This window comes from Pan troglodytes, chromosome 16 (genome assembly GCF_028858775.2).
Source record: "Pan troglodytes isolate AG18354 chromosome 16, NHGRI_mPanTro3-v2.0_pri, whole genome shotgun sequence".
NCBI lineage: Eukaryota > Metazoa > Chordata > Mammalia > Primates > Hominidae > Pan > Pan troglodytes.
In genome coordinates, this window is record NC_072414.2 from 72,557,492 (window position 1) to 72,582,616 (window position 25,125).

Genomic DNA, 25,125 nt, shown 5'->3' on the forward strand with positions numbered 1-25,125 from the left:
GTTTATGAAATGAATCAAAATATAGAACATGAGAATGGAAATGATAGGTTGGAAAAGCAGTGATGATGAAAAACGAAACTAATAACACTGAAAATTAACATAAAAATTATTAGAAGATACGAAAGACAGTAACAATAGATAAAATTAGAGTCTAAAACCTCAAATCAAGAAATTTAAAGATTTCTTCACCAAAGATCCAGACTGATTTTGGAATGGGGGTAGTATTTTTAAATAGATAAAGATTTATCATCAGTGAATATCAAGAATGATTAAATATGTCAACTCCCAATCAATAGCTCCTGAATAATATGCTACCAAAATATGATATAACAAAAACAAACTGAAATGAACAATTTAACCTGAAAGAAGGGGTGGCGGAGATGCTTTGCAAACCCAAGAAGGAAAGTAGGGTCGTCAGTGTCGCCAAAGAAAAATTCAAACTGTCCAGTGGGCAGAGAAGCTTAATTTATTCAGATACAAGATGTAACCTAAAATGAAGATACAGATGTCATAAACACTGAAATATGTGAAAGCCAAAATAATTAGAATCCAGGAAGATGCTGATAAAGCCGCATTATAGTGGAAGATCTCAGTAGGCCTTTCTCCATCTTTAACAGGTCACGTAGATCAAAATAATAAAATGGAGAAAAATATAGAAGACCGAAAACTAGAGTTTTTTAAGTACAATTATATATAATATTATAATACGTATTATTATATATAATTTTATACCCTTCAAATGTCCTGGAGCAGTTACAAAGAAAATGTGTTTCTTATTTACCCAAGTCACAAAAAACTTAAACAGAGGAAAAAAATGGGTTGCATTTAGTTTATTATCTTATTTTTATTTTTATTTTTATTTTTTTTGTTTGTTTTTTTGAGACGGTGTCTTGCTCTTTCGCTCAAGCTGGAGTGCAATGGCGTGATCTCGGCTCACTGCAACCTCCACCTCCCTGGTTCAAGCGACTGTCCCTGCTTCAGCCTCCCGAGTAGCTGGGATTACGGCTGTGCGCCACCATGCCAAGCGAATTTTTGTATTTTTTTATTAGAGACGGGGTTTTGCCATATTGGCCAGGCTGGTCGCAAACTTCTGACCTCAGGTGATCTGCCTGCCTCGGCCTCCCAAAGTGCTGGGATCACAGGTGTGCGTCACCGCGCCTGGCCTGCGTTAAGTTTAGAGTCAAGAGAACTACCTAAGTCTACCTTCTTCTTGCCAGTTTGAGCCTCATCTCTCCCCTACACCAATCTTGCTCTTTATTCCCAAGATTCAAGATGTTATTATTGGGTTAGAAGTACACCCCCAGGAGCCTGAGCTCCTTCCGTCCTTTAAGGATTTCCCACTGTCTTACAGCTGTCACTGCAGCAGAAGAAAATGAACCATAAAAACTGCTCAGTGCCTCTTTTTTATTAAAGCCTCACAGAAGTTGTCTCCATGCATGGGAGAGTCAGCATGTGGTCTCTGCAGCCTGGTCTCTGGGCCCCAAGCCCACAAGCCTGAATGTCCATCACCGCATCACTGCTCACGGCCACTCGGAGGGACCTACCCAGTCTGCCCCCTATCACCGCCAGCAAGCCAGGGATGGGAGCAGATGCGGGGGCTGTATAGGCACAAAATAATCACCATGTAACTAAACTTAATTTCCTTTATTCCAATATCGCATTGCGGGTGAACATGTTAGGGATTGTAGGAATGAGACGGGTAGACATTTGAAGATTCTGGGGCACTGGGAGGGCACTGCAGAGAGCCCTGGGCACCTTCGATGACCGAAGGAGGGAGAACTGTCACATTGGAGCCTGCTGTCTAGCACCCTGCCACCACTCGTGTTCCCACTCCTGTTTCTCAAACCACCATACAAAGCACCTTCTCTCTCGTGTAAGATTCTAAACAGCCAGCTGGGTCTTGAGCCCATTTCTTCAGCCGTGTGGCCGTGGGTGAGCCTGTGGGTGAGACGACTCTGCTCACCATTCTGCGGTGGCAGAAAATCATGCATTATTGCACCTGCTGGCCAGGGGCTGAGTGTTTTCAGTGTTAGAGGAGCTCAGTCTCTCAAAGAAACCCTAGTGGAAGGTCAAGGCACACAGATCCAGGGCTGTTCCCCGGACATCACCTGCTGTGGCACCTGCTGGGTGAGGGTGGCAGGGGTAGCTGAGTTCCAGAGCAGTGGGAAGAGCACTGGGCTTGCATTCACGCCTTGAGCCCTCCCTTGCCGTCTCGTGACTTTGGACAGGCTACAACTCACTTTTCTCATCTGTAACAAACAATAGCAAACTTTTAGTTTCTGTTTGCTCCGTTAATCAGGCACCGTCGTAAGCACTTAGGTTAACTCACTGAATTGCCACTACAGCCTTCTGAGGAAGATACTTTTATTCTCGCCTTCTTTCTGTTGGGAAACTGAGGCAGGGGGTGATTAAGTAACAGTCCAAGGTTGCACCTCTTACCTTGGAGATGGGATTCAGACCCAGAGAGCTGAGATCAGAGTCCATCCTCTTCGCTGTTACCCTGTGCTTCCTCACCCAGAACTGGAGGACTTGGAATCCCTACACCGCAGGGTTGGAAAGATTGGATAAAATAATGTCTGAGAAAGAACTCTCACTAATTTTTTTTTTTGAGGTGGAGTCTTGCTCTGTCGCCCAGGCTGGAGTGCAGTGGCATGATCTCAGCTCACTGCAGCCTCCGCCTCCTGGGCTCAAGCGATTCTCCTGCCTCAGCCTCCCGAGTAGCTGGAACTACAGATGGCTGCCACCATGCCTGGCTAATTTTTGTATTTTTAGTGGAGACAAGGTTTCACCATGTTAGCCAGGCTGGTTTTGAACTCCTGACCTCAAGTGATCTGCCTGCCTCAGCCTCCCAAAATGCTGGGATTACAGGTGCAAGCCACCATGCCTAGCCTCATTAATTCTTTTAATCTTCCCCACTCTCCAAAAAAGCCTTGCCGTCAAGCAGCCTGTGGCCTAGCCTAGGGGTCAAGAACAACAGCCCAGTGCCTTCATATGCCAGGGAGGCTCCAGGGGAGATGAGGAGGCAGAGGCAAGGCTGAGAAGATTGCGTGCAGGTGGGCTGCCCTGACTTGTGTCCTCCCGTTCCCACGCCCACCCCTGCACCTCTTCTTGGGGCAGCCTCCTCTGTGGTCTGCAGAGCAGGGAACCTTCGCATGTGACTCCTGCTCTGGTTTTCCTAGCGGAGAAGAAGATGATGAGCTCAGCCTCTGCAGCAGGAACCCAGCAGATCTACTCCCAAGGAAGCCCATTTCCCTCTGGACACTCCGGGAAGGCCTTCAGGTATGTGCCAGCGAGGGGGACAATGGTATGGGAAGATGCTCCCTCACCAAGAAAGCCCTGGGTCTCAGAGCACAGCTCTGTGGGCTGTAAGCATGAGTTAGTGGTTACTGGCGCTCAGGCCTTGGACTAAACTGAGGATTCTGGTGGCTCTTCTTCTGCTCTGTGAGCCCTCTATGAGTTGCCATAGATTCCTGGTGTCAGTTACTCTTTCTTGGATGTGAACAGCACCGGCCACTGTGTTCTGTGGCAGTGATTGCCGGGGAGAAGGGAGTGAGTTCCCTCTAGCCAGGACCCAAGTGAGCTGGAGCTGGGAACAGCTGACAAGGTAGCAGGAAGTATCCTGTCATCTGGTGCCCAGAGGCTACAGCCAAATCCAAGGAAGACTGGTCAGCTCAGCCCACCACGTCTGAGCCTCATCCTAAAGGGCACTCAAGGCTTCAGGCAGGGTGTCCAACCTTCCCAAGGCTTGGTTCTTAGCATCAAGGGCATCTGGTAGGTCACTGAGGAAGCCCTGACATCATCACTGGAGGCAAGGCCTGGCTCCACTGACTTCTGGGGAGACAGAAGCATCAACTGGGAAGAACGGTCAGAGAAGAGGCTGGCAGCTCTTGGGGAGGGTGTGTGGGCACTCACGTGTGCCCACCAGACACCCTAAGTTCCTCATGCCCAGCAGGGCAGGGCTTCTCCAGTGAGGTTGGCCAGACCCTAAGCAGAGCTTCCAGATGCAGAGGCCAGGAGGGCAGGTGAGGCCGGCCACCCAGAGAGAGGCCCCTGCCACGGGACTGCCCTAGCCACAAGGAATGAGGATTTTGCTTCCACACTGGTTCATGGACAGACCTCCTGGAGACAGATTAGCAGACATTGCAGTGGCTCTGGCCACGCCTGCAGCTGAGTCTTGCTGAATTGCACACTGGGGAGCCCTGGCTGCAGGCAGGGCCTCTGGTCTGGGGACAGCAGACAAGATGGCAGCCCTCTGTGAGCAGTCCCTAACCATCATCACCGCAGGTCACGCTGCTCTGCTGAGCAATAGTCAAGCCCTCCAGACTTCTCTTGGCTGCTGAGTTACTCAGCTACTCAGCATGCATTGACCGATCTCGGTCGATGCCAAGCCCTGTGCCAGCCCTGCCCGGGTGCTCATGTTCATGGGGTCCTTGTGACACTTGCTGCTTGTCCTCCACTCTGGACAAAGGGGATCAGGGAGAATACAGCAGCAGGAGGTAAGGAGGGGACAGTTCAAAGGCAAGGGGACAGCCCAAGGTGGCATGACCGGAGAAGGTCTGGCTGACTCTTCAGCTAGGCCTGAAAGCAAAAGTCAGGTTCTGCCTCCTGACCAGGGCAGGGGTGCAAGGGCCTGAGGGGTGTGCTGAGTGAAGCCTTGGAGGAGGTGTTGGAGGAGGCCTCACTGATGGGAGAAACAGAGGATGACCACGTTGTTCTATGACAACGGCCTCACACAGGCTCTGCACCTCACACTGGACTGTCTGCCCTGAGCCGTGTCTGCAGCAGCAGCCGTGGGGGCCATGCTGAGGAGGAGGACACCATCACTGATGACCTTTGGGAGAAGAGTGAAGCTGCAGACAGGGCTCAGGGCAGACAGTCCAGCGTGAGGTGCAGAGCCTGGGTAACGCTGTTGTCATAGAAACAAAAATGTAGGGTGCACAGGGCAGTGATGAGTGATGGGGAAGGAAAAGCAGGCTTGGGGCAGCTGGCAGTGTGGGGAAGGAATCCAAGGAACGTCCGAACACCTGTGCAGAGCCTGGCATAGAAAAGGCACTTGCTGAGTACTAGTCCGTAAAATGAATGAATAAATGACTGAGTTGATTAAAGGATGCCTGTTAGGGCTAAAGCCTGTGGAATAGGCAGAATTTCCTGTATATCCGAAGGATCTGAGCTGGCTTGGGATGGGGTAGGCTGTGGGATGAAGGACTCTGGGGCCCAATACAGCCATAGGGAATCCTGGGCCGCTTGCAGAATGGTGTTGCTGGCACCTGAAGTGCATCCTCACCCACAGTCCTCCCTCTCTGGTCCTGCCAGTTTTGGCCCCTGCCTGTCTACACTAAGGCAGGCAGCTGTAGCCCAGAGGCCCCCAGGGAGGGCTGTGCACAGGGGCTGGCGCTTTGCCCCAAGAAGCCCATCCCTTTCTGCCAAGGCGCCTGTCCTAGTGTTTTGGGGAGGACACCAAGGGCTGGGGGTCTGTGGGAGAGGGTCCTACTAGACAATAGTGACCAGAAAATGTCCTCTGAAGCAATACTTTCATCAGGAAGGAGAATGGGAAAGGAGCCCTTATGTTAAATGAGGAATTGATTGTATGAAGACAGAAATGATGTCCCCTTTATATAAGCCACTGAACTTGTTTTACAATGATCAGCTCAAGAATGTCTCTGACATTCTTGGTTTCTCCCTATTTTAAAAGGGATCAGATAGCATAGGAAACTTATTAGAATACAATAGTAAAATTTTACCCAATCTCTGCTGATCTCTGGCTTGCCTTTTTTTTAACACAGAGCTAAAAATCTACCAAAGCCTTCTGTGATGAGCCCCATTCTGCCCTACTTGACTGATTCATGGGCACCCAGCGCACTGCCCTGCATGCTGAGCTAGTCCCAGGGAGGCAGGACGAGGGGCCTGAAACAAAGTAAAAGTCTGCCCCCAGCCTTTTAGTCTTTGATGAGCTTCTCATGTAATCGACATAGCCCGGAAAATCTCCTGGAAGAAGTGCCTGGTGGTGCAGACAGTGCCTGCCGAGGAGCTAAGCAGGGTCAGAGATTTAGCCTGCAAAGGACATGCAGAGAGCACGGCATACAGCAGGGGCCTAATAAAGACAAACTGAGTTAAGTCGAAGGTGAACTGAAGGTGGGAGGGGTAAACTCTGGGTAGCAGGACTAGGCCCCATCCAGCAGGTTTTCATTGAGAAGCTTTTCTTTCCGTTTAAAACTGACAGCCTGCAACCTATTTCCTGAATCCTTAAGCCTCATAGGTGCCCCAAAGGAACAAATTAACCAGAGCACAAAAGAGTGAGTGAACACCGGGATTGATTTTTATTCTAAGAAGCTTCTCTCTTTCTGGGAACCAAATCATCTGTTGAGAGCAGAGGATGTACAGGCATAGGATAGGGGCTGAGGAGTGCGTGGGAGACCCTGGGGAGAACGAGGAGAGGAAGTACCAGACTCCTAGACATGGCAGGACTACTCAGCAGTGTGGAGGAAGCCCTGAAGGGAGAGGAGGACGGCCAAGGGGCTTTGAGGCTCACGATGTGTGAGTCATTTTCTCTAGTGACGCGCTGCATGGAGAGAGAGCCAGGAAGATGGCCCAGGGCGGATTGTGTGGTTGGCTGGGCACGCAGACTCATGCAAACCAGGTGTGTCCTCGGGATAAATGCATTTTCCTCTTTTCTAGCTCTTCAGTGGTTCATGTGCCTGGAGTGAATGATATTCAGTCCTCTTCTTCCACGGGCCAGAACATGTCCCAAATCTCCCGGCAGCTAAACCAGAGTCAGGTGGCGTGGACAGGGAGTCGTCCGCCCTTTCCGGGACAGGTATGGGCATCTGTGAGGGCATCTCCCCTGGGTGCCCAGAGAGGCAGAGCACTCTGGGAAGTGTTTTCTTTGGATTGCGGCTCTGAGGATGGGTCGGCTCCTAGCTAGAACCAACCACCCTAACAGCAGCTGGCTACTCAGGAGCACCATCCACCCTCAGGGCTCTCAGAGAGCCAGGTGCCCAGCCTGCAACTTCAGCAGCCTTTTCTCCTTACAGCCATGTCCTGAGGCAGCTGGCAGGGAAAGGTTGGGCAGGTTGAGACACCCCATCAAGAATGAGCCCCTCACTACTCTGGACCTCTGGCTGCCCCTGCGCCTGGAGGGCATGAAACCACCAACCCTTGTGACATCCCCAGACCCTCATAGTCACTGTGAGGGTGGGTGTTGATTGGGCTGAGGGAGTTCTAGGTGTTCATAATGCCAAGGCCTTGGTAACCAGACTCCAGAGGGCCCGGATCCTTGTAGCCCTGGGGAGTAACTTCAACCAGGCGTGCCCCAGAGATCCTGCAGTTCCTGGGCCCTCACACACCGGGCTGATCCCAGGCCTGTGCCTAGCCAGACAAGAGGGTCATGGGGAGTCACTGTCAACCCAGAGCAGGCACTGCCCCTGCGACCAGCCTGGGGCATGGGTTGGGGGGCGGGGGTCTGCTGGTGATGCTTTCCATCTCTTTGCTTTGTCCTGATTGTAGCAAATCCCATCTCAGTCCAGCAAGACTCAGTCATCTCCCTTTGGGATTGGAACGAGCCACACCTACCCGGCAGACCCCTCTTCCTACAGCCCCCTCTCCAGCCCAGCTACCTCCTCGCCAAGTGGGAATGCCTACTCCAGTCTTGCCAACAGGACTCCAGGGTTCGGTAGGTGGGGAATGAGGGAGTGAGATTCTGGGAAAGCCAGCACAAATGCTTTCTGAACAGCCTGAATTCAGGAGGCTGAGCTCCAAGCTCCCAGCTACCAAAATAAGGTCTGGAGGTTTCCAAGCACCTCCTCTCTCTCTGGCTATGAGGAGGCCTATGGTGTTCCTAAGAGACTGGATGCTTAGGCCTTGGCTTTGTGATTTGACTTTATCATTTTCAAGGCACTGGGATGATGTTCCCGTGCTGTGAGGTGATCTGAATACCATTTTAACCCATTATGGCCCTGGCAAGGATTTTCAAGTCAAAAACCTTATAGTCTTCTTTCAAGAAACTAGAGAATAGCTATAGAGACAATCAATTGCATAAATAACACTGCAAAGTTTTCTGTCTTTTTTAAATATTAAAAACACCTATCTTACTTTGTTAACAAAACCTCAGGCCATAGAGGGTTAAGGAACCGCTGTGTCCTATGCATTTCTCAGGATCCTGGGCCTTGCCCACTCTCCATGTGTGTAAGGAACCTCCTCAGCATGTCTCCCAGGGCTAGGGCTCCACTTCACGTCAGGACAGGCTCATAAGAGACCCGTGGTCCTGGCTAAGAAGTCCAAGCTGGTGCCTGCTTTCTCACAGTGAGGTCACTGGGTGACACCCAGCAGTGCGGCTCATAGAGCTTTTCTCTACAGAATTGATTCCTCAGATGAGCGTGAATCTGAGCCCAAACATCTGAATTTCCACGTGGCAAGTTAAAAGCTTCCATTAGAACTGCTTGTCTGTCAGCCTTATGAACAATTCTGTGCAGGCAGGGCACAGTGACTCACATCTGTAATCCCAGCACTTTGAAAGGTCAAGGTGGCAGATCACCTGAGCCCAGGAGTTCGAGACTAGCCTGGGCAACATAGCAAAACCCTGTCTCTACAAAAAAAAAAAAAAAAAAAAAAAAAAAATTAGCCAGGTGTGGTGGTGCATGCCTGTAATTCCAGCTACTCAGGAGGCTAAGGTGGGAGGATCATTTGATCCCAGGAGGTTGAGGCTGCAGTGAGCCATGATCACACCACTGCACTCCAGCCTGGGTGACACAGTGAGACCCTGTCTGAAAAAACAAAAGAAAGAAAAATGCTGTGCAGAGCCCCTAGCACACAATGGGGAGTTGTCATCTGCTGCCCAGCCCTCCCCACCTCCTCTGCTAACAGCAGCACGTCCGTCCCACTCAGCCCAAGGTCTTGGGGCACAGCATTTCCTGAGGCCATGCTTGTCCCTCCAGCCTTAGTCCCATTTACTTGCAGTGTGTTCTCCTCTTCGCCTGTTAAGTATTCTCACCACGTGGTTCACTGGAACCCAGTTTAGAAGCACAGCACCCTGTCTGAGGAAGGAGAAACCCCGTAGCAGTTGCTCTCAAGTCAGCCAGGCACTCAGCACAGTTACCACCTTGAGCCCAGAATCCTGTTTCTCAGGATAGCATCCACCTTCCTGCAGTCACACGTGAGATCCTTCTCCACATCTGGTTCCTCACCTGGGTGTGGAGAGACCCCTTCACCTCCTCCTGAAGGTGGGCCTCGTAGACTCAAGGCCTCCTGGGTACCTAGTCCTTCCCGGAAGCCCAGGGACCATCTGGCACCGATCTACTCAAAAAAACCTTCAGTGCCAGGCCCCGAATCAGCCCTGGAAAACAGAAGACAGGAGACCTGGTCCCCACCCAGAGAAGGACACAGTCCAGAGACTGGGTCAGGGGAGACAGACAGGTAAAGGGAGGCAGGCAGGACAGTCTGCAGGTACAGCAGCCATGGTCTGCGTGGGGGCCCTTGTGGCTGCAGGTCAGGACAGTCGTTATGTCTGATGGGGTCAAGAGAGGCTTCGGAGCAGAGCTAACATGCAACCAAGGTCTTGGAGCATCCCACTGTGGCTGTGACAAGACAGGTGGGCAGGCCACTTCCCTGCCCCAACCATCCAGTGCCTTTAGCTCCATGCCTCTGTCTAGTCTTCACTAAACAAATGCCAGGCCCTGAAGTATAAATGGAGATGGGACACAGGAAGGATGAAGCCCTGGGTTGAGGCCACTGCACCACTGATGGCCAAGAACAGGCTCAACACAGATGGGGCTCCAGGTTTGGTTTTTACATTTGCCTTTGAGCTATCTCACACTCAGATCATAATAATAGTAATGATAGCACCCTGCCCTTACTGGGTGCTTATTATATGCTAGCATGTAGCATTCATTCAGTGCTCACAATAGCCCTAAGAAGGAGATACCATTATTATTCTCATCTCACAGATAAGTAAACTAAGGCACACTGAGGTCAGATAACTTACCCAGGCTAACTTACTATAGCTGATAATAGCAGAATCATGCCTTTGGAGCCGAGAATCAAAGCTGGGCAGTACATCTGAGACTGTGTTCCCATCCACTACTCTGTACTTACCATCATTTTCAAATCCATTCACAGGGCACCTCAGAATTAAGCAGGAATTGGATGTCCCAGCAGATGGCCCTTGATGTACATTCATGAGAAAGGGGCTGGAACCCTTCCAATGAGGGCATGGAAAAAGCGTATAAAATCGAGAAATGAAGGACTGAGAAGTTTCTTATGGCCTTGCCATCAGTGCATCATGTGTTACCTTTGGCCACAGCTATTTGAGTGGAATAGGATGCAGGGAGAGTGTGTTGAAAGCCAGGCTGTGGTGGAGTGAACAGATGGTAGAGTGGAGACGAAGCTGAGCAGGAGAGCAGGAAGGGAGGCACAGTCTTGGGAGGGAGAGGGAGACCTCGAGGCGAAGGGTTGCTGTCATCGTCTGTGATGAGTACGCTGTTGGAGGAAAGCTCCCAGTGCAGGCAGAGGGGACCCAGGATAAGGTGTTGGGGTTCACATCAGAAGTGTAGAGGGGCCTGGAAAATGGGTGGACACCAGACGCCCTTCTGACCACAGGGTCAGCTTTTACTCCACAGGGCTTCAAGGAAGTGGAGTGCTGGCTGGGAGAAGAGGGCAGGCTTTGGTTAAGGACAGAAGAAAGAGGGTGTGTGGTTAGGAAGAGGACCCAAAGAGTTGTTCGTTAGTGAGGATGGTTATTCCTGAGGGCACAGTGGGAAAGGGTGCAGGGAACAGAGCAGGTAAGAATGGGTGAGTGGAGAAGGAACAGAGCAGGTAAGAATCGGTGAGTGGAGAAGGAACAGAGCAGTCTGCCCCATTAATGGTCAGTTTCATTAATTATTAAACACAAAGCAGGCTTAAAAAACAGGCCGTGTTTACATTTGCAATGGACACACACCCTAGCCCAGCGTGGGCACATCTGAGTGGCTTCCCAGTGCCCTCTGTGCAGCCCTGGGGCCTATTGGTGTGGCACTGATGGGTTCCCAGCCCTGACAGCACCCCACGGTACCTGGCCTCAGTTCATTACCCATGGCCAGAGCCCAGAGCCCAGAGAGATAATGCGGTTGATCCCAGCCTCCTGCTTCTGGCTGGCTGGAGCAGGCAGGGGATTTGGAATGCCTGCTGAGCAGACTTGCCGGACGTCACCCAGTGGTGGACCAGGGGCAGACATCGAGTTGTGACAAGCATAGCATGTCACTTTTGAACAGTGCTTCAACTGTAGCAGACTCCTCAGGATAGCTTTGTAGACTGAGTTTATACATTGAGTGAGAAAAAACGGCCCTGCCTGGGTCTCAGCCCTTTCTGTGAAACACATGCTGGTTTTGTTCCACGAGCTTTCAGGAGTCAAGCCAAAGCATTTCTTCCATTTCAGACCTTTCAAGTTATCTTGAGCTTTACTGCTGTCATAATTGTGTTTCCAGTCTTAGTATCATTTTCATTTTGAGTCCAGTCACAGCAAAAACCTAGCCATTTGAAATGTAGCATCCACTAGGAAACTACACAGTCCGATTACTTAAGCCCTGAAAAATCCAAGCATTTATTCCCTTAACAAAGTAAGTGGGGAAAGTGTTGTGCCTGTAGGGCCCAGTCAGGAGACAGAAACCATGGCAGTAATTTAAACAGGAAAAATTTAAAGATTTTGTGGCTAATTAAAGGTGGTTAAGAAGGACCCTGAGGAATACAGGAATAATAAATGTGGGCAGCAGCTTCTACCTCTAAGGCTAAGGGAAAGTAGACAAGACAGGAACTAAGAACTTGAAAGAGGAGACCCCACCCCACAAAACCTGAGGTTCAGCCCTTGTTGGAGAATGTGCATCTGTCTTGGTAACACACCGTGGATGCTCTGGACTGCAGTGGGTCTGTAAAAGCAGCCTGCCCGCTGACTGAGACACTCAGTAGGGGGTGCAGATGGACCAGAAATGGTCTACACACCCACCCCACCAGGTGGCCAAGAATTTCCCCAGGGAGTGCCCGCAGGTAAAACTGACTCACAGGAAGCAGCCTCTGGGTGGTAGAGAAATGTGCTGAAGAGGGAGCACCCAGACATCCTGCACACTGCGTTAGACACACTGCAGGAGGAAAGAAACACCTGATCCAGGAAGAGAAGCCACTTCTCTGCAGTACCTCGCTTGTCTCTCCAGCGTCCTCTGTTGAGAAAGCCTAACGCTGCACTCGCTGACAAAGGAGAAATGTTTGCAGGGTGTAGTTTCAGTATCATGAAACAGGGCAAAGAAGGATGGATTTAGAGCCAAGAGGCAGTAAATTGATAACTGGCAAGAATGTATATGACCTGAATCCTCAAATTGCTCAGTTTCTTTTCATCTCAACTACTGCCAGGCATCTGCTTGTTGATATTACCTTGTTTCTTGGAGAAATGCAGGAAGCCAAGTGCACAGGTTGCTCAAAGAGAAATGGCTCAAAGGTGCTATAGCAGATCAGGTTTCAATTCCTTGACTTGCTCCAAGTGTGGCATACACATATGTAGGATCTAAGTTACATTATTTTCTTAGCAGCATGCTTTCCAGATATAATGTCTTGGCAAGCAACAGCATGTCCATAGCTCCTTGTTCCCCACATGCGTCTCAGTTTAGGGTGAGGTCTCTAAAGCAATTCATCCATGCATGACACAAGTCAGATCAGGTCGATACAGATTAAATCAGGTCACAATAGATAAACAACTCTGGGGATGAATGTCTTTTACAAAGCTCAAGAAACACATCCAGAACACATTGCCTTTTTGTAAAAGAGCCATGTCCATCCCAGCCTGCCCCACCTAGCCCATACTCACTTTGGAGAGGAGAATTGAAAGAATTTGTTATTCCAGGCTGGGTGTGGTGGCTCATACCTGTAATCCCAGCCCTTTGGGAGGCCGAGGTGGGTTGATCCCTTGAGGCCAGGAGTCCAAGACCAGCCTGGCCAACATGGTGAAACGTTGTCTCTACTAAAAATACAAAAATTAGCCGGGCATGGTGGTGCGCACTGAGGCAGGAGAATTGCTTGAACCTGGGAGGTGGAGGTTGCAGTGAGCCGAGATTGCACCACTGCACTCCAGCCTGGATGACAGAGGAAGACTCCATTTCAAAAAAAAAAAAAAAAGGAATTTGTTATTTCAAAAATATCTGGAGTGAGAAACGAAAGGCATAATTCAAAATAGGGGAACAGGGTAGACTAAGCACAGGCAGGGAGCCAGTAGGATTTCGCTGATCTGAAATGTTTGCAGACACCATGCACCCTCTTCCTCCCCAGCTCCTGCCCATAAAGCTCAGTCCCGGACATTTTTACCAGTGAATTGTGGGGAATTATAGACCTCTCCATCCCTAATACTAGTTAGTGTTGAAAAGGTGAGGCCTTAGCCAGAAGGCTCAGGAAGACTGTGATCCTTGCTGTAAGGTGCGTTTTTCTTCTGCCTAGAAGGCATTTGTAAGAGAATGAGCTGCCCTTTGGTGCACCTTATTACTTTATCCAGCAGGGTTTCTCAGTGTCAGCACTATTGACATTTTAGGCTGGATAATTCTTTGTTGTGGGGGGGCTGTCTGTTCCTTATAGGGGGTTCAGCAGCATCTCCCTGCCTCTACCTACTAGGATTTCTCTGTTTATGATAATGACAAATGTTTCCAGACATTGTCAAATGTCCCCCTTGGTTTGGTGGGGGGGTGGGGTTGCGCAAAATCACCCGATTGGGAACCACTGAGCTAAACCCAACTACATAGGACCTCCAAGCAGGACTTCAAGTGAGCCTTAAGTCTTAGGGCAATTTCCAAATCAGCTGAACCTCACAAGAAAAAATGTTCATGAGAGGAGAATGATAGCATTGAGCTTCAAATTTTTAAAAAAGGAGGATGTCATCCCTGCCTCCGTGACCTAGGAAGCCACAAGCTCCTCAAGATTCTGACCCGTGGTCTGAAAGCCCACGCAGCTGGCCCAGGTGTTATCAGCCCATAACACAGTCTATCTGGGCTGGGAGGTGGCCCATGCACAGAATTATCTAGGCACAGAGAAGGGGAAGGATGTACATGACAGAAAGAACACATGTGCAGTAGCACAGAGATGTAACTGCATGTGGCTCATGGGGGACATGCAAGTATTGTCATGTGACTAGGGCAAGAGGGGCTGGAATTAGACACGAAGTGGGAGATGAGGCTAAAAATAGGTCCAGATCGTGAAGGATCTTCATGCCAACATCCAGAACATGGATGTTACTGCATAGACCGCGGTCAACCACTAAGCAGTCTGTAAGCAGTAGACTACTGTTGGAGGGAGATCACGCCAGTAGCTGTGTGGTTATGGGGGCAGTGGGTGTAGCCATGACTCACAGCACTGGTTGGGGCAGTGAGAATGGAGGAAAGCAGGTAGGAGTTGAGAGATGGTATTTAGGGGAGTGGGAACTCAGCCGACCCCAGCCTGTCAATACCACCAGAAGCGCAAGTTTATCATCCCTAGCTCTTCCCACTCACACCCCTCAGCACAGTCAGTAATCAATCAACAAGCCTAGGCACCTCCTTCTCCATCACATCTCAAATCCACCCACTGCTCTCCAGCTGGCTTTTGTTCTGTGTTTTGAGCCACTGTCGTCTCTTGCAAGGATTGCTACAGCAGCCTCCTCCCGTCTGGCTCCTTCCCTCTCCTCTTGTCTACCCCATTCCTTTCTCGGTTGGTCTCTTTCCCTCTCTTTTTGTCCACCCACCCATGGACCATACACATCTGTGTGCTTCCTGATGCTGCTTAAAAACCTTCAGTGTTTCTCTGTTGTCCCCAAAATTGGTCATACTGACAGTGTGGAACCTGACCCCTGGCTTACCCTCCAGCCTTATCTCTTATGACTTGCCTGATCTCACTCTATTCCTCTTCCATCCTGAGCCACCTGTAGATGCCCGGATGAACCAAGCCCTTTTTCACCATCAGGCCTTTGAACAGACTGACCCTTTTCTCTAGAATTATTTTCAACCTTACCTCCAAGCCCTATACCGGATTAATTACTAATTCCCCTTCTGGTGTCATCTGAGATCTCTGAAAAACCTTTTCTACTTGTCATGGCTAGTTAGGTATCCCTCGTAAGGGTTTTTATTCTAGTTCCTCTGACTCTTAGAGCAGCTCTCACCTGTGCAGAATCGCCTGTTTGCTCCCTTTCCCAACCATGCTATATGCTTGTTGAGAGAGGAACGATCTTATTCTCCAGTGTATGTACAGTACCAGCATGGAGCCCACGTCAGAGCAGGAGCTCAGGAAATATTTGCCAAGTGAATAAATGAATGAGTCAGTTGATGAGATTAGAAGAGGTTATTTCCTTCTTGTTTGTTGACGAGAAGGAAGGCCTGACTCAGACCCCTGCTTTCAACATATGTTAAGAGATAAGGTCACTTACAGTAAGGACCAGGAGGCACGTGAGAAAGAGTAGTGTAAGAAGTAGCAGAACCAAAATCAAGTTCAGTCCTAGAAGTCAACAAGATAGTTTCAAACAGAATGATCAAGAGTGTTGGATACTCAAGAGAGATTGAGAAGAATGGGCACTCTTCAAATGCCTATTGGATGGGGCCTGGCAGTAGAGTAATTGCACAGGGTTGAGAAGGGAGGGAAAGGAGAAGATGCTGTGGGGTGGGGGTGGCTGTAAATGTTGATGGCAAAGGGAAGGAGAGGTAGGTATGTGCTTTAAGGAGGAAGGGCTGAGGGCATTGATTTGTAATGGGCAAGCCCCAAGGAAACCGTCATTGCAGCAGCATCCTGGGTAAGCCTGTGTGGCAGTCATCTTCCTGAATGCATAAGGACATTCCCCCAGTCTACCATGCCCTTCCTTCAGCACAGGTGGCTATGTCCCTCCACCCTCCTGCCAAGCAACATGGACCCACTGAAGGCCCTATCTTGTGCTCAGCCTCTGTAGGCTTCCAGAATGGGACAGGTGCCTGTCAGGTGGGAATTTCCTCATAGCTCCAGCTGGCGATGCTACTGTTTTAACTTTGCCACAGTTGTGGACCCAGCCTTCCCTCGGCTGAGCCAATTAATGAGGCCAGTCGACACGATTCTATGAAAGAGTTCCTCCTGGCCCTTGGGGTCTTGTGTGGGATTATTAGGAAAAGACATTTCACATAGGCAGATGAATTTTTTATAGCAGAATCCTATGTGCACAGTAGATTTAAATCTCTCTTATGCTAAGGAGGGGAATGTACCCTGCCTCAATTTTATAGAATTCCTTATCAACTATTGTCATCATGTAGAGTTTGAAAAGCACCAATGGTAAGGCATTAAAGGGACCTTATGCATTTTATTAAAGCCCTTTATGTCTCAGGCATTATATATAGGTGGATGGGTGGGAGAGAGAGAGAGGGAGAGAGAGAGATTCTTCTCCCTGAACACTTTCTAACCTGGCCTCACATTAACGCAGTGCCCAGGCTGGGGGTTGGGTGGGGCCTGAGGCTTCCCCGTGGCCAGCATGATCGTTGGAAAGAGTAGTATGGGACAAGATGGGGCTTGTCTTGCCACCCAGAGCTTGACAGAGAGCCCATTATCTCCAAAATGGTACTGAATGATTTCAAACAAGAAAAAAAGCTTCTAAGATTTTTGATGTTCCTTAAAGGTATCCTCTCTGAAGGTATTTTTTTAAGCCTCCTCTTTGGTTGAATCTCAAAAACGTCTTTAGACAAAATTCCACTTACTGGATAGGCGCAGTGGCTCGCTTATCCCAGCACTTTGGGAGGCCAGAGCAGGGGGACTGCATGAGGCCAGGAGCTTGAGACCAACCTGGGCAACAGAGCCAGACCTCGTCTCTACAAAAAAAAAAAAAATGTTTTTTAATTAGTCAGGCATTGTGGCAGCCTGTAGTCCCAGCTATGAGGGAGGCTGAGGCTGGAGGATTGGTTGAGCCCAGGATTTCAAGGCTGAAGTGAGCCATGATTGCACCACTGCATTCCAGCCAGGGCAGTGGAGTAAGACTCTTTCTCATATGTAAAAAACCAATTCCACTTATGTTTCCTATTTTTTGTTTCTTCCATTGGCTGTTTTTTTGTATAAACTGTAGACAGAAGCAAAGTGGCTCTCATTTATAAATGAATGTGCTGATTCCCACAGAGGAACCTTATCTTGTCTGACCAGTGCCCAAATTTCTTCCCCTGCAAACAAACTGATGCAAAGAAAACACTCTGCCAAAGAGCCAGGCAGGAAAAGACTGTCGTGCTTGGCCCTGTAGGGGGACCTTGTATAATGCGTGTGTGGCTTCCGAGGAGTTGCTCGGGGGCAGAGGCTGAGGTTGGGAATGCCAAGGTGAGGCTTTTCCTCTAGCAGGGCCAGATGCCTTTCAAGAGCATTCGGTGGACCGAGAGGGAATCAGGAGCAGGGGTAGGTGTGTCTTCCTCCTCATGCCAACACCATACTGCTGAGGACAGACCCTCTCTCAGCCCACACTCTGCATGCAACAGACATGCCCCTTGCCCCCAGATGCCTGCAGGAGGGCTTTGTGCACAGTCACCAAGTGCAAGGAGCACTCCAAGGCTTAAAGCACCTAGTCACCTGGCAGGTGACCTCAGGAAGAGCCAACCTCTCTGGCCAAGTACCTGCACCATTGGGCAAAGGGCTCCTGTGTCTCTTATCCACTCCATTTATGATCTGTCAGCCAGTGAGAAAGACAAGGATAGCAAACACATTCCGCCAGCTCTGGATGGAACATGCCTTTCAGAAGCGGGAGGCCCTCCAGCCGCAGTGGTTCTTAGGTCTCACAGAACCACGGGATGGCTTTTAAAGGAAGTGTCCTGTGTGTCGAATCTTTCAGCTGAAAGTGGACAAAGTAGCGGGCAGTTCCAAGGGCGGCCCTCGGAAGTCTGGTCGCAGTGGCAAAGCCAGCACCATGGCCAGCAGAGCGGTGAGCAGCACTCCCACCAGCAGCCCGGTCAGACTGAAGTGTTCCAGGTAAATCGAGCGAGCACCGCCTTCTCGTAGGTACCGGCGCCTTCTCTCTGCTTCCTTTCCCCCTCGGTCTCTGCCGCACCACCGCCTGCCCGATAGCCATCGTGAGTTCTGGCCCAGCCTGGGCTAGAGGGAGTCCAGGAGTAGAAAGCCCCATCCTACCCAGCCAGAAACGTCAGGTGCATGTGGGAAGGAGAAGGGGCTGATGTAGCCTTTGAGCTAAGCCACACAATAGAGGAGGCTGCAGTTGGAGATGCTTCCCAGACTCCAGAGCTATCCAGGGGAGAGGCACAAAACCAAGGCCAAAGGGGGTCTCTCCTAAGAGCTGCAGGCACCCCCAGGCTTGGCTGTCTGTCACTGGCTGACCCTCTTTCTTCCCACCGTAGCCCCCAGGATGTGAAGGACATCCCCACCCAGGCCCTTGCTCAGTGCCAGCCTTGCCCTGGCTCTACTCTTCTCTGTGGTTAAGCTCAGGGAGAGTCCCCGATTGAGGATACCTGGGCACCTTGAAACTCTCCATTATTTGAGACCTTTCTAGACCATCCCTCGTGTCTAAGGCAGACTGTGTGGCTGGGGATGGCACTGCTGCAGTCCCACAGAGCAGGCCCCTGCCCCTTGTGGGCTTCCTTGGCTTAACTTTCAGCCAGAAACATTCCTACTGGAAGGCTTCAAATGGAGGTACGAGCCCATTAACTCCCCTTCAGCCATCCCTCCAGGTCCTTGTAACAGGAGCCCAGGCACGTCCTGCATGCCCCAGGCCTGCCCTGCAAAGCAATGATAGGGGCAGGAACCACGTCGTGGGAGGGTTCTGAGACTCCCAGGATCGCAACCCCTCCTTCTCAAGAATCAGTGCTCCATATACCCCACCCTCATCCCAAGCCCCTCTCCTGCTGGGGTCAGCTGTGTCTTCACAGACAAAGGCCTGGGACTCAGATGTCACTCAGGGCAGCATTCTGTGAATGTACAGGGGAACGGCTCACCCAGGCCTTCGCCTGCCTCCCCTGACTGCAGCCATCTCCTCCTTCCTCCTTCTGTAAGGCCTTGTTCCTTGCCCATTCTGAGGCCCCACAGCAACCCTGTAAGGCAGAATTTCCTGACATGGATCTTCATGGTCACGATGCTAAAAAGAATTCTTGGCCAAATAAGCTTACGAAAAACTGGTTAAACAAAGTTATTGAGTTTCTTTATTGCAGGACGTATCAGAGCTTTTATTACACCAATAAGGACTGGATTTCTAGGAGGTAGGCAAAGTGTGCCGTGTTTCCCAAACTTATTTGTCCACAGAATTCTTTTCTCACAGAGTATCACATGGGCTGAGAATTCAACAGAACACATGTTGGGGAATTGGCTGTAAGAAACTGAAATAGTGCTATTCCCGTTTTCTGGATGGGTCATCTGAGGCCCAGAGGACTGGAAAGACATGTTGAAACTGAAATCTAACCATTCAGGGATTCGTCCCTGCGCTAAGATAAACATGGAAGACAGGCCAGCCAGGTCTCCACACACATCTTCCTTCCACTCCACTCTGCGTTGCATTTCTCTTATATTTTGGCCATCTGCTATCTGTTAGGTGCACCTTGCTTGGGGCCAGCCTGGGGTCTCCCCGCCAGTGGGGCTCTCGTCTACCCTGGGTCCCTGACTCAACCTTAGATAGACAAAGGGCATGTCCTAATGCCGTTTACCTGCTGTCACAACAGCTCCCTGGGGAGAACAGTTTCCCCGGGTCTCAGACATTTGAGGACCCTTGCAGAGCATCCCGCAGAAGGCTGGGGAGGACCTCTGGGCTGCCCCTTTAGGGATGGCCATGAGGGTGAGTGCAGGCTGGGCTCCTGGGACATGCCCAGTGCACGGACAGAGGAGCTGACTCCCCTGTGGCTCTCTTTTCCTCTCCTCTGCAGGACATGCTGCCCATGCCGGGAGATCCAACCCAGGGGACTGGCAACTATAACATCGAAGACTTTGCCGACCTGGGCATGTTTCCACCATTTTCTGAGTAGCTGCGGCCAGAGTGAGGCTCCTGCTGTACAGTGCCACCCATACTGTGATGTCGATGCCCATGTGAACGAGGCCCACCCTCACCCTGCTTGCCCTGCCGCAGGCCCCCCACCAGAAGCCATCTCCCCCGCTGTGTGTCCCCAGGCGCGTCATTGCTCCACTCTCCCCTGCAGCCGCGGCTGCTCGGCCACTGACCAGGGGCCCTGGCAGACATTAGGGGATCAGTTGTATTTATTGTATTTTATCTGTGTGTGCTCAGGAGGTGAGCCTAGTGGGTCCTTAAGTTTGGTTGTGAATAATCTCTTAATAGACAATTTCTACCCATGAAAGTTCAGCCAATGCCCAGAGTGACCAAGCAGCACCAGCAGGCCTGCCCAGGATGCTGAAAGCAGATTTCTTCTTGATTTCACTTCTGATGGATGCGTGGGGCTCTGGGGGAATGCTGGAAAAATGGGCAAGCAGAGTGCACAGCCCTTGTTCTGCCAGCTGGAGCCAAGAAGCACAGAGACACAGAGGCGCCTGCCCCTCAGCTCCGCTGGTCTGTCTGTGCATCCACTGTGCCGTGGGACATATGTAATTTGTGCAGTGTGACATGGACTTGCTGTCCTAATGGATGTGTTGTGCCTTGTGTCTGTCATGTGTGGCCAGCGTGAGTGTATAGAATCCAGAGTATGTAGAGAGCCAAAATGTGTGGCCCTGTCCCCAAGCTCAGCACCACCGGCCATGACCAGAGGATGCTCGGCCCAGGGTCTGGGAGCTGGGCTAACAGGCTGACACTTCGGCAGGGTCACCAGGAGGCACAGCTAGGGGCATGCCCACATGGGTAGGTCAGTTCTTTGGTCCAAGCCTCTGGTGCAGATTCAAGCTCCTCCTCTTAGAGGAAGCAGCCCCTTCCTCCCACAGGAGCCCCAAGGGAGCACTCACCCTCCTCCCAATTGGATCTGAATAGCTGTGTTCCTGATCCCACATAAGCATGTCTCATCCTTGCCCCACTGGTGAGAGGAGGACCTTGTGCCTGCCCAGAGCCTGCAGGACAGCACGCCTTGAGGTCAGAGGCCTGGCCCTTCTTTACAGATGTAGATAGCAGGGTAGGACGCCCAGGCCTTCTCACATGGGCACCATGAAACACTTTCTTCCAGGCCACCTGAGCCTTCGTTCTTCAGCCCGACTGGAGGAACAGCAGCTCTGGGAGGCACAGAGTGCAGGTCTCAGGGGCAGAAGACGTGGGTTCCAGTTCTGGTTCTGCCACACACCCCCGGGCCTTGAATTTCTCTGGTGGTCTCAAGACATGAACAAGAGCTGACTCTAGAATCTTCTGCCTGGCTGACCTCTGAGCCCATGATCCCTGGCTTGCTGTGCTTCTCTTGGATTTGAGGAGAGTTTAAGAATCCATCCCCCTGTTTTCAGGGACCTCTGCCTTCTCCCACACCCCTTACACTAGTGAGGACTCCTTCGGCCTCTTGTGTTTCCTTCCTTTTGTGACCATTACGCCCCCTCCCTGTTTCTTATCACCAGCCCATCAGCCCACTGACTCCCATATGGTAGAAAAGGTACCGTGGCTGCTGCAGGGCACATGGAGGGACCCACCCTCTGGGAAAGCCCTTATGTCCCTCCCAGAGTCCTTCAGGTAGGCCCTCGCAGACGCTGCTTGCTCAGAAACAACCCGTGCATCCCTGCCCATGGATTCTGCAGGACCTAGAAGAGTGGCATTGGTTCTAGGAACCTGAGAGTGGAGTGAGGCCAGCATGCAGGAAGGAGTTTGGAGAGAGTGTTTGCTGTGATCCATTGAAAGCTCCACATTAAACCCCAGCCCTGTCTGGCCAGGGAGATCCATGTGCTCAGTGTTGCTAGGGGACCTACAAAAGTCAAACATTGCTCAGTAAAATGCCTTTGGCTGGTCACCAGCTGTGCATGACTGCAGTTCCTAGACTCTAACTTAACCCCAACTTTGCAGTTTCTAGAGCTTTTTGTCTGTAATGGTGATTGGGTCTCCACTGTAGATGCATGCAGTGTTCACTCCAACCTCAGAGGCTTTCTTGCTTCTGGGGAAATGGCAGGTGGTTGAAACCCTGCACATCCTCCCAGGGCCAGCCCCAGAATGGGCCTTTCTCTGCCTGCCCTGCCCTTGGGGCCACCTCTGCCTCCAGCAGGCTTGAGCTTGCCCCAGGCCTTGGGCATAATTATTTCCCCCCAAAAAAGGCACAAAAATAGGTTTTGGATCAAAGAAGTGTTTCTCAGTGAAATGAAAACAGTCTTTTTATAGCCTTTAGCTTGTGAGTTTGGAAGTTTGGGGGGTCTTATGTTTGTTTTGCCTCTTCTGTTTCTTGGAGGAGAGTTGAGGCTTTTCTTAGGTGCATACACAGACCCAGGTGAACACGCTGACTGTGAACCTGCCCTGTATCCGGAGCTGTGCTGGGCACTGAGGGGATGCAACAAAATTAGGAGAGGATCCTTGCTCCCAACATCTACTTCTCCTACCTCAACAGGGGTCCAGGGTGCAGTGAACTCAGTTCTTGGCCCTTGGGTGAGGATTCATGGATGAATGAAAGCTAGACCTGATGGGGAGGCATTATGACTAAATAGGCCCAGCCTCCTTCCCTTCCAGCTCTGTCCTAGGAGCATAGGCGGGAAATCTGAGTAGAGTCTGACTGCACTTTTTGCTTATGATTTGTAAAAGCCGTCATGGGGTCAATAAGAAAATAGGGGTGATGGAGGGGGAGAAGCCCAGGACTGGGAGAATCGCACGTGTCCCAGGGGTTTTCACCAAGGATTTTCGAGACAAACTGGAGTAAGAATTAAAGCCCCAGAGGATTTAATTATCCTGGTTTGCAAAAGAGCCTCCCATGCCAGTCACGCCCAGCCTTGGAGGCCAGAATGCTCATGGCCCCTGTGGTCTGCTTGTCCTTCAGCCCATGCCCAGCAGATACCTCTCTGACTGGAGACGGGCTCAAAGCTGGATTAGAAAGGGGAGAGGCACTTGTGACTTTGTTTGACTCTGTGACTCACTTCCTCGCTCACACCTTGTTTGAACTACTAGACTTTCAACTGGCTTTCCTTAGGCCAGGCAAGCAGACAGCTCCCCACAGAAGAGGTCTGTACAGTGACAACCTGGGCCGGCAGCAAGGACACAGATGCAGCCACAGTAAGGCTCCATCAGGACTGGGTCAGTGATGGCAACAGGATGGCCAAGGATGGCTCTAGAACACTCTGTCCATGCGTCACTCCCCCCAGTTTTATTTTTAGCTTTGGCTTCAGGGAGTGACAGCTATCACAAATAGCCACATTCTGCTCTACTCTCCAACATACCAGATTCTACACTGTTGTTATTTCATGAGACGTGAATGTTGCAGAGAGTGGGGGGATTCTGGTTGTTAAGGAACTTACACTGGGGAGCTTTACTCTTCCGTGTCAATAATGTGACTACATGTCCTCCAGATTAGCCACACATGCAAACATCAGTGTCCTTCTAGCTTTAGCCGAGAAAGAAACCAGTCCCAGGGAATGAATGGTGGTCTCCCCACTCCCGGCAGCACTTTAGGCAGCCCATAAGCTATGCGAGAATGTGAACACTCACCTCTCTGGGCTCACCTTGCTCCGTCACGGTTCTGACCTACCACATAAACAGGAAGAAGCCAGTGACCGGAACAGCTCTAGGAATAACAAGTCAGAATAGAAATGTCCTTTATATTACCAGAAAATATGGGCTTGACCTAAGTCGCTGTCTCCTAACCTGCCAGGGGTCATTCCCCACCAAACCCCCAGTACTAAGGAGCCATGAGCCACCTGGACATTCACCTTTTCTTTGACCATCTGGAGTCTGGGGCAACTTAAGGAGGCACCACACAGTGGTGCAGGCATATTTCCAAGCGTAGGTGTCCCTGGCTTTTGTGGCCAAAGCTAGTGTTATGGTCAACAACGGGCCAGGGTCTGCGGGGCACTGACCTTGAAAGTGGCAAAATGGAGGTTTCACAGGCTGTGCGGGAACAGGACAGCTTGCTTCATCTAACAATCTCAGTTTCCTTTAAAAAAAGAAAGAAAGAAAAAGATTTCATAAGCAGATGTCAGTGGACAGTTTAAGCACTTAACCATTTCTCTTTCTTCTTATGGATGTGAACTGTGCTGTGGATAAATCATTTGTATTTCTTGAATGTTCTCTATGACTAACAGTTATTAAGTCGGTTGTGTATATGTGTAACTAATGTAACTGCCTTTTAAAATTTCATTACAATAAAAATGACTTTGCTCTGAACAACAAATGGCCCAGGCCAAGTTTGTAATTGAACCATCCTTGAAACCTGCCCTTTGCATTACACTCCGTCCTATGGGCTGTATTGTGTCATAATCTGTAAAGGATGTGGCGTACATTATACTAAAGAGTGACCCTTTTGGAGGTTTAGCTTCTTAGGATAGAAAAGGAAACTAGGGCTGGGCACAGTGGCTCAGGCCTGTAATCCCAGCACTTTGGGAGGCTGAGGTGGGAAGATCACTGGAGCCCAGGGGTTTGAGAACAGCTTGAGCAACAAAGCAAGACCCTGTCTCAAAACAAAACAAACAAAGGAAACTAGCATATCAGTCATATTGCATTAGAACCAACAGAAAATAAATAAACAAATAATAAAAGGAAACTCACAATTCTTGACCGTCTGTGTTAGGCAAGGCTCTCTAGAAGCTTCCTTACAAATGCTATTTTTGTTACTACAAATCTGATATGTGGTTACTCTCCCTGGTTTACAGATGGAGAAACTGGAACTCAGAGAAGTTAAGAAAATACAGGAAGGAAATGGCAGAACCAAGATATTGAACTCAGGTCTCAGTCCAAAACCCTGTATATATTGTCCTATTCAAACATTCTTATTATTATTTTTTAATCCTTACAAAATTGTTAGTGTTTTAATATGCTGATGCCTCTAGTAAATACAATTGACTCTTGAACAACATGGGTTTGAACTGTGTAGGTCCACTGACACGTGGACTTTCTTCCATCCACCTCTGCCAGCCCTGAGACAGGAAGACCTCCTCTTCCTCCTCCTCCTCAGCCTACTCAACGTGAAGATGACAAGGATGGAGACCTTTGTGAAGAGCCACTTCCACTTAATGAATAGTAAATATACTGTCTCTTCCTTATGATTTTCTCAACATTTTCTTTTCTCTAGCTTACTTAATTGTAAGAATACAGTATATAACACATATAAAATATGTGTTAATTAA

The 25,125-nt window shown here is 50.1% G+C and overlaps 1 protein-coding gene across 6 annotated transcripts in view; it reads left to right on the forward strand.

Annotated features, from left to right (window-relative positions):
- ARNT2 (aryl hydrocarbon receptor nuclear translocator 2) overlaps positions 1-24,173 on the forward strand; it is a 196,941-nt gene extending 172,768 nt beyond the window's left edge. For 3 of the 6 annotated variants that reach the window (XM_016927276.4, XM_016927279.4, XM_016927278.3), the window contains exons 15-19: positions 3,180-3,279; positions 6,676-6,814; positions 7,504-7,669; positions 17,789-17,925; positions 19,821-24,173. In XM_016927276.4, coding sequence (XP_016782765.1) covers positions 3,180-3,279; positions 6,676-6,814; positions 7,504-7,669; positions 17,789-17,925; positions 19,821-19,919 — 641 coding nt within the window. In that variant the 3' untranslated portion in view covers positions 19,920-24,173. Of the gene's footprint in view, positions 1-3,179; positions 3,280-6,675; positions 6,815-7,503; positions 7,670-17,788; positions 17,956-19,820 lie in introns of all 6 variants that reach the window. The other 3 variants (XM_016927280.4, XM_016927281.4, XM_016927277.4) reach the window with 3 other exon arrangements.
- Positions 24,174-25,125: the final 952 nt, after the last annotated feature.